Raw genomic sequence first — 9,095 nt, forward strand, 5'->3', positions numbered from 1 at the left:
CATTTCCAAATCAACATTGTTTTTATTGTAAAAATTCATTATTTTATTCACCCATGTTGTCTAGAAAAAATAAGATCATTATATGTACTACTTTTCAATTAACGAGCATGTTTGTAATTCGGAGGGCTAACCCCGGGGGTACCTAGCGTCCAAAAGGGGCTAACCCACAATTCACACATCCTTTCCTTATCTTTCGTTTTAGAGTTATGGTGTCTTTGGCAAAGTTGTTGTGTGACATCTAGTTCTTTATTTCATCATTTCATATTAGTTAGGAATTCAGTCGTTAGGGCGGTGCTGTTATCAACTTTTTAATGGAACAAGATAGAAAGATGGTGTCTACGGCAAAGTTGTATGTCAGGTAATTAAGTATATCTGCTTAAGACACCAACTTTGTAGGTCCTACAGATTTTGAAATGAGGCGCATTTTTTTTTCGAGAGTTGTCCTACTGGAGCTGTAGAGCTAGGTTCTCGGAAGGGCTCCCCGTCAGAATCACATACTACAATTTGCAGACGAGACAGGCAATGTCGCCCAATAAAACACTGCAATAGGCCAATTGTAGCGGGCCGTGATTCTGAATGTGATATTCTTTGTACGGTTCAGGCATGTGCGGGCGTAGGGACTCGGAATCGCGTGTATCATCGCGAAGGGCTCGAATATTTGTACGTTAATGTGCTCGATCGCGTGTGCGTTTGTATGTCGCGTGTGCTAACGTGTAACTTCGCGTGCATAAATTCTATTTCATAACCGTGTGCCTTTCGCATATTCGCGTGTGTTCTAGAATGATCGCGCGCAGACCGTGAATCTGATACTTAATTTTTTGTGTACGGTTCAGATTCCAGAAGGAAGTGGGCTCTTCCATATCATTAGAGATCCCAATCATGTCGTCGTAGAACGCGTGGTCTAGTGGATATGAGCTTTATTTTTTTTTGATTGGTCCAACTGAATGTATGGACCTAAATTGCTAGAATAAAGGTTAAAGATTTCCGGACGTGACCGATTCATGATCGCGCATTTGCGGGTTGGCGTTTGAGATCGCGTTTGTAACTTCGTAAGTACTAAAACGTTCACACAATTGCCGCAGTGTTATCAAGTTTACGCGATCGCGGGCATAGGTGTGCGTAGATGATCGCGAAGGGCTTAAGCGTTCGTATGTTGACGTGTTTGTCCCGTGTGCTCGCGTGTATGTGACTTCGCGTGTATAAATTCGTTTTTGAAACCCTGCGGCGATTTATATATTCGCGGACCGTCATTCTGATCTTTAGTTTTCAGTGTACGGATCACATTCTGACAGGGAGAGAGTTACCCCATATCACTAGAGTTTCCGGTCATGTCGCCATGGAACGTTTTGTCTAGTGGATATGGTAGTTATTTTTCAATTTTATTATTTTTTTAATAATTAACAAGGACCTAGATTGTTTGTACCGAGGATAGATACTTCCGGACGATCCCGATTCATGATGGTGCGAGCGCGGGAGTTTGTAGGTTGACACTTGAGATCGTGTTGATAAGTTTATGAGTGCTGAGATTTTCACCTTATCACCGGGGTGTAATCATGTTTGCGAGTTCGTAGGCTGCTTGGAAAATCGCGAGGGGCTCTAACGTTTGTGCGCTGACGTGATTTTGTAACGTGTGTTCTTGAATGGTTGCGCGAACCGTGAGTCTGATATTAAATTTTTAGTGCGCGGTTTGAATTCTGGCAGAGAGTGGGATCGTTTATATCGATAGGGTTCCCGGTCATGTCGCCATGAGACGTGTTGTCTAATAGGTATGGGCGTATTTTCTTAATTGGTCCAGCTGAAGGCATGGACCTAGGCTTCTAGGATCAAGGATAGACTTTCGGACGTGACCGATTCGTAATCGCGTGCACGATGGCATTTTTGTAGGTTCCCGCTGAGACCGCGTTTGAGAATGTGTGAGTGTTAAGACGTTCACTATCACCATCGTTGTTGATTCAGCTGAAGGCGGGTGTAGAATGGCAGTATAGGACTCGAAAAGAAGAAATAAAAGACAATATATGAGAGACGTAATAGATTAGATAGGTACAAGATACAGCTGAAGTTATGATCATCACATGAGACATACATTAGTACTTCAAACACTACTAATACTTGAATAGCCAATCACCACACATAGCACATCCTTTCTCAATTATCTATTTGTTACTGGTTGATTGTTGGTTATGAGCTGGTGAATAGAGGAAAGGTATAGAACACACAAAAGGCTCATATCAGCCCTCCCGGCCTCCTCGACACACCACTATCGAGGCGTATTGTAATCAACATCTTGAAGCGAGCTTCTTATATAAATCAAATCCTCAGTAGTCATAATGTTTGGTGGATTATTTACATGAGAACTAATTAACCTCTAGTAGTAGAACTTGGTGCAAATAAAAACTAAAAAGAGCGAAGGTCCTTATATTTAGATAACTCTATTGAATATATTGTGGCTTGATGATGTTTACAATACCGTCAATCCCATCAACCTGCGAGAGGGAGATTTTGAAATGAGGCGCATTTTTGAAAACATAATCTGTAAGTAAATGTTTTAACCAAAACCTTCTCTATCTGGAGACATACAGGACCTACAAAGATTGCATCTTTAAAATATATGTTTAAAATGATAGGACCTACAACTTTCTCGAAGACACCACATTTCTATCTACATTCATTAAAAAGTTGATAACAGCTCAGCCCTAGCGCCAGCCCCCTGAATTCCAAACTAGTGTGATTCAACCAAATAAAGCGCTAAGTGCCATACAGCAACTCTTCCGAAGACATCATAACTCTATAACGAAAGGTAATAATTGATGCCACGATTTCTAACGTTCCGACCACAATGTACCGTTATTCTCTTAATCCCTTATTGCTCAGTGAACTTTCAATGTAGAGACATCTAGCGTGACAGGTGAAAAAATGACCCCTATCGGCCCACCCCTGAGTCGACGCCTAGTCCCACCAGGAGTACTTGCACCAAATTTGAAACAAATCGGACAAGTCTAGCTGCCTGAAGTTTGTATGGGATTTTTCAACAATTTACATGGAGAAAAACCACTAGCTCGCATTTTTGCCGCTAGGTGGCACCGTATGCATCGTATTATCACTGTAAGTGAAAATAAGAAAGATAATTTGTCTACAACTTTGCCGTAGACTGCTAGTCGATCCGGCTTTGTTAAAAGATGTTATGAAACGCTCTGGTTCAATAAAACCATCATTTTGTTTCCCAGCTAACTAAACCTACATCTTGCCAAGAATTACACATTATTTCGAAAAGAAATATCCTTGTAAAAGTTTGAACTTAGCACGGACAATGTAACAAAAAGAGGAAAAATGTCAAAAATATCTAATTTTTCAAATAGCTCGCATTAAAAAGGAGCAATTATGCGCAAGTTTTTTTTCGTCGATCTAGTAGTATTTGGGTTGAACTTAATCAGGGCACTAGAGTTTCCACTGGGACGGATTGGGAACATGAACTTTTTCAATTTTGAGAAGTAAGAAAATGGCGGATTTATTTTTCTTTGTATTTAAGTTCAATAAGACTAATATTTTTTCGAGTATATGGATCCATCTACACCAAAATATGACCCTGACCTTGGTTTATTAAAAATATAGGATATTTGAGTCAAAACAATTCGAATCACTAATGCTTGAAAAATTTTGTTTCCACGCGCAGATTTAAATCAGCCTAGAGTATTAAAAACCCCTATCTTGGACAGTGAACAGCGTTGCCAAACTTTAGTAAATACACGCAACGTGGTTGCCATCTAATGCAGAAATTACTAGCGAATATCATGATATAATATAATGTCCTTGATAATGGTTTTTGAAAATATGACTTTCGGCCAGCTTTTTCGGTCAAATACTCCTCTGTGCGCCGGCCATTCAATTTGTGATAGGAGATCGGGAACATCATATTCAGCCAGAAAAAGCTTAGACACGAAGGTAACTTGCGACGCGTGTCTACGATCTTCTAAAGTGTGTAGTCCTAATAATTAACAACGGTCTTCGTATAGTGGCAGGCTCAGCGGATCATTCCAAGGAAACTGACGTAACGCATATCGTAGGAGTATGCGCTGGACGGCTTCAATTCTTTGGCTACAAGTAGCATGCTATCAAGATACATGAGTTCAGTTGAATTATTCTGGAGTCAGAACTCAAAAATGCATAGTCCCCGCCTATAAGATGGATCTCAAAAGAATTATGGTCTCCTTAGGGAGGGGGCGCAGCCATCTGCTAAATATTGATTTAGACTCCGGTACCAACTGTCTCAGGTTACAAGGTCAAGTTCCGTTACGGAATGTAGTACCACGGCGTTTTTGATTATTTTTAAACGAGGGGATTGAGTTCTATCAATAAGAATTCCACGAGAATTTCAGAATGGACTGCATTGCAAGGGTTACGTCAACATTTCACTGATGTACGTAAGGAAGTAAGGTGAGCGTACATCGTTCTCCATTGTGTCTTTATTTTCTTTTATTCAATTTTAAACAATAAACGCATTTTAGCTTTTCTTGTCACACATTTAAAAATAATATATTTCCGATTTAGTATTCAGCCTATTAAGTGAAATATAATTTTTTATTAATCAATAGGTAACTTAATAAAATCTTCTTTCACCTAGTGAAAGTGTTACTATTCAGTACAAACAAATAATATTATAACAACAACATCTCATCCAACCCCAATAGTATCACATCCACGCGCAATAATAAGGTTGATACTGTCTATATTTTAAACTTTACTAATGAGAAGTTTTACGAGTCTTTGTATTGAATATGTATTGATTTCATAACACTGTAATTTATTCGATATTTCGTGGTAATTGTTAGGTGCATACCACAGCACATCACATCATTCATTATTACATTTCAATAGCTTCAGCTTCTGAGCAAGAGTTTATCTAACGTTACAAATGGTATTTCAAATATACTACTCCAAAGCACTGCAATACTCGTTGTCAACCCGATAGCACCCCAGATGCGATAGAACATATCCATCACACTGAAATAGCCATCCGTTTTCACAGGAGCTATCGAGGCCATCAACAGCAGTTGTACGTGCAGCAAGTACATCGTAAATGAAAGTTTCGACAAGGGTTGCCAAAGTGAAGAACTTAACACTTCGTTAATCAAACCACCCATACCATTCACACAAGCAAATATGATCCACATGACACAAATGCCAAACACGGACCGGTGAAGTGCCTCGTAGAACGCATCCGCTACATTGGAGAACTCATTGAAATCAGTTCGTACGAACTCATATAAAGCGTACACCATCAATCCAAGAAGCGCAAAGCAGGTTGACCATCCAATAGCATAATGTCGTTTTGTTAGATGAACGCCAGTAGATTTCGTCTTATAAAGAATGTAGCCGAAAATTGTTCCGAGCAACCAAACAGCCATCCGGGCATGAGTTGGATAATAAGTCAGTACGGAACGAGTCTCTACGTTTGGGGCGTGCTGATTAATTCTTAAATCGTTTACGAGGAATGTCGTAAATACACATCCCATTGACAGCAAAGCCAGAAGGCCAATTCCGATCAAAACCCGCTTCCCATAGCGCCATAGAGGATAGATAAGAGCTGGGCTGATAATATACAACTGCATGTCGACAGAGAGATACCATGTCCAACCGAGACACTGCCAACAAAAAATGGATTATCAAATATGTATGCATACATTAAATGAGTAATTTACCATGTTCCGTGGATTGACATAGTTCTGAATATGCAAGAGAGCTGACCACCAGTACTGAGAACACGTTTCATCACTTACATCCAATATAGTCTTCCATAGGATGCCTTCACCCATGTACTTGGCGAATGAAACCACAAAAAGTATTAATGCCGCGAGAGGAGCCGTAATACGTATGTACCGATGAAGGTACAGCATAAGTGGGTTGATTTTTCCTTTTTTGTCCAACTCCTTAAGCAAATTCCAAGCAACTAGCATTCCACTCAGTGCCAGAAATGTATCCACAGCCAAATAGCCCATTCCGAACATCACTACAGATCCGAAGCTACTAAGGTAGCTCATCCTCGCTGGATTATTGTTAACCGGAACTGGCGATATACTTTCATGAATGTGTACAACTATAATCCAGATCATCGAAATGGCCCGGATACCGTGGGCACATTCAATCGTATTCATTTTATTTTCGACATTTTTTGGTTTGGGGACGATGTGTAAGATACTTCGCAGATTACTGTACAGTGAGAACGAACTGTACAGATTAACTACATCTCGTTTCAGTTGGATTTGCACCAATTCATACGTTGTGCTAGATATTACTAATGCGGCGATAATTGAGAATATTACACTGAAATTGAATGTATGTAAGTTATTATAGTCTTAACTGAAAGTATTCAATATTCCACCAACTCACATAGCCGTAACAACACCGCCGTCGAACACCACATCACGATCTTTAATGCACAGCGATTCCTGGCTAATCGCGGTTATAACTGCAACTCCTCGGGTCTCTAGATACTCTCCGTACAGCTGCCGCGCAAACTCTGGGGCGCAAAAATGAGGTACACACAAAGACGACACAAGAGGTGGCAAATTACTTGATACTGCAGCCAAGAAAGTACAATGTTGTCCTCGAACTTCTTGCCAATTGTACTGACGACACTGATCGTAGTTTCCAAATGCGTTGCCATTGCCGTGGTACATGCCTGAGGGTATCTTTCCCCAAGAATCAAACCCTAACGAATAAAACAATCATTTTTGTACACTATCGATAATTTCACTATCCTCGAATCACTCACATTCCAATCCATGTTGTTCCCGATTGAAATACGCCGAAGAAAGTTGTTGCATTGTGCTCACACAACGGTGATCCTCCGGTTGCAGCACTTGTGATCTGTCATACTCGAAGAGAAAATCCAAGAATTGCCGGTTCAACAATAAAATATCCTCGATGGTAAACTCAGCATTACGTGACTCGGTTTGGTTATGATCCATGGCCCGCACAATAACGCAAAACTTCAACAGAAATAGTACAAACAGCATTGCCGATAGTCTAGTGGCAGGCATGATAGATGTTTAGATGTCAGAGCAGGACTAACCGTGATGGATGTAGATCTCATATATTTTAAAGGAAGATCCCCCTCTGTAATCGTAAGGTGAACTGTATCGATAAGATATGTAATTCAATCAGTGTCACCTGTATGATTGTACCAAAATTATGCACGATGAGTCAGACCAAAAGCACATTACCCTCTAGCTGATGTACACTGGTGAACTTCATATATGTGAAAAAATCATTCGAAATACATTCAAATGTATTCATCTTCTGATGTATCTTGCAGCCCCAATCTCTATACAGCTTGTTGCGAAGTTCATTCATGAAATCAGCGATATGGCACCGGAATATTGAGCTTCGTTGACGTCCAGAGAGTCTCGTATTCTCTCGTAAATGTTCGGGATGACGATTGGATGCGAGTGAATCAGATTGGGATATTATTGTTTTGGTTTGTGAAATGTCTCTAACTCTGGTTTAACTTGATGAAATCTAATTCTGTTCAGTTTTTCTGAAAGGGCTTTTAGAGGGGTCGATAAAAAGATGTACCTTTTTGATTCCGATACATTGAAAAGCATTCATATTTTACCATGGAAAAATGACTATTTTGTAAACGTTGTAGCGTTTTACAACAACCTAATTGAGGGTAGGTTTATATGGATGAAGTTTGATAACTGTTTGGGGTGTCTTGAAATTCGCGAAATGTTACTTTTCTGTCAAAATCTTCATGTTTTCAAAATATTTCTTTACTCGGGGTTCCTTTCGAACTAATTTTTCATTCAAAATTCTATCATTTTCAGATTCTACTCCATTTTGATGTATTATAGCATTATATTTTAGGTTATGTTCAAATTCTAACAAAAAACGATAGATCTATATTTTTCTTGAAAAAGGCCAACACCAAGGCCGAAACGTCGGGCAGTAAACAACCCTTAGATAGCTGCTTTCAAATAACTTAAAATATAGTCATATATTTTGTAGGAACATCTGGGGTTTGGCACGATCGAAAGACTTCCCTTTGAGAAACGCATCAGAGTAGGTGGTACAGAACACCTTTGATTCAAGACATTTCACAAAACTTATTCATTCTCTTTCCTTATTGTTTCTGAAGCTATTGCTGTGTGAAAAAAAATGTTTAGGAGGCTATACACAAAATACAATGCGAAAAATCCTCTTTGCCTTTCTCGTAAAGAAAGTAACTATGCAATCACTATGAACATCGTCAACCTAATCCCGACAAGCATTCGACTCAGTTTGCCGAGATCGAAAAATGTATATGTATGTGCTTGTGTGTATGTGGAAAAAATGTCACCTTTGTTTCTCAAAGATGACTGATTTGCACAAACTCAGTCTCAAATGAAAGTTATAACCTTCCCATCGGCTGCTATTTATTGTTTGACTTCCGGTTCCGGGGTTACGGGTTGAAGAGTGCGAACACACAGCAAATTTCCATATAAACTGATACCACCATGATATCAAAGTGATGAACTAATTAAAATGGGTGCAAAATTACTTTGATTTGCCAGTCTAGATCAATAATGACTAACCAAAGTCGCTTTGATCACATTGGCCACCTACGACGGTTCTTGATTCCATATACAGGAACTGAAAAAACCTCAGAGGGGGTAGTAAAGGAAAATTTGAAAATCTAATTTGAATTTCTGATGCCAAATGTCTAGAATGCATGAAATATCGAGATTTCATGTAATGTAAACTTTTTTGAACTTTGGCACATTTTTTGCCTTTCTCAAATAGAAAGGTTATACAATCACTCTGAACATCGTCAACCTAATTTTTTGTGACTTATATAGGTTCTCTGTGTTTTAACAACGGTGTACCTGGGGGTATGTGGTGAGAGGTTACCCCCTCCTCCATTACCAACTTTCCCTAATCCCCCAAAAGTATCCTCTCATCAAATACCCCTCATCAAGTCCCTAACTCATCCACACACCTCTCATTTATCCAAATCACCTACATCTAGTGGGTATACCAGGATAGGCTGGGGAGATTTTCGGTTGTGGGTTATTCATCCCCTTCACATACACACCCCCGCATGATCAAATTAGTTTGCC

The 9,095-nt window shown here is 39.5% G+C and overlaps 1 protein-coding gene across 1 annotated transcript; it reads right to left on the reverse strand.

Annotated features, from left to right (window-relative positions):
* Nucleotides 1-4,760: 4,760 nt before the first annotated feature.
* LOC131676025 (nose resistant to fluoxetine protein 6-like) lies at nt 4,761-7,037 on the reverse strand. Its single transcript, XM_058955151.1, has 4 exons — nt 6,770-7,037; nt 6,385-6,706; nt 5,697-6,318; nt 4,761-5,639 (listed from the first exon to the last, which is right to left on the reverse strand). The coding sequence occupies exons 1-4, from the start codon at nt 7,035-7,037 to the stop codon at nt 4,875-4,877; spliced, it is 1,977 nt and encodes a 658-aa protein (XP_058811134.1). The 3' UTR covers nt 4,761-4,874.
* Nucleotides 7,038-9,095: the final 2,058 nt, after the last annotated feature.

This window comes from Topomyia yanbarensis, chromosome 1, assembly GCF_030247195.1.
Source record: "Topomyia yanbarensis strain Yona2022 chromosome 1, ASM3024719v1, whole genome shotgun sequence".
Taxonomy (NCBI): domain Eukaryota; kingdom Metazoa; phylum Arthropoda; class Insecta; order Diptera; family Culicidae; genus Topomyia; species Topomyia yanbarensis.

Coding starts and splice junctions, on each gene's coding strand:
- LOC131676025 (XM_058955151.1), bottom strand. CDS start 7,037: ATGCCTGCCACTAGACTATCGGCAATGCTGTTTGTACTATTTCTGTTG. Junction 6,319..6,384: donor GGCGGTGTTGTTACGGCTAT/GTGAGTTGGTGG, acceptor ATTCAATTTCAG/TGTAATATTCTCAATTATCG. Junction 5,640..5,696: donor ATGTCAATCCACGGAACATG/GTAAATTACTCA, acceptor TTTTGTTGGCAG/TGTCTCGGTTGGACATGGTA.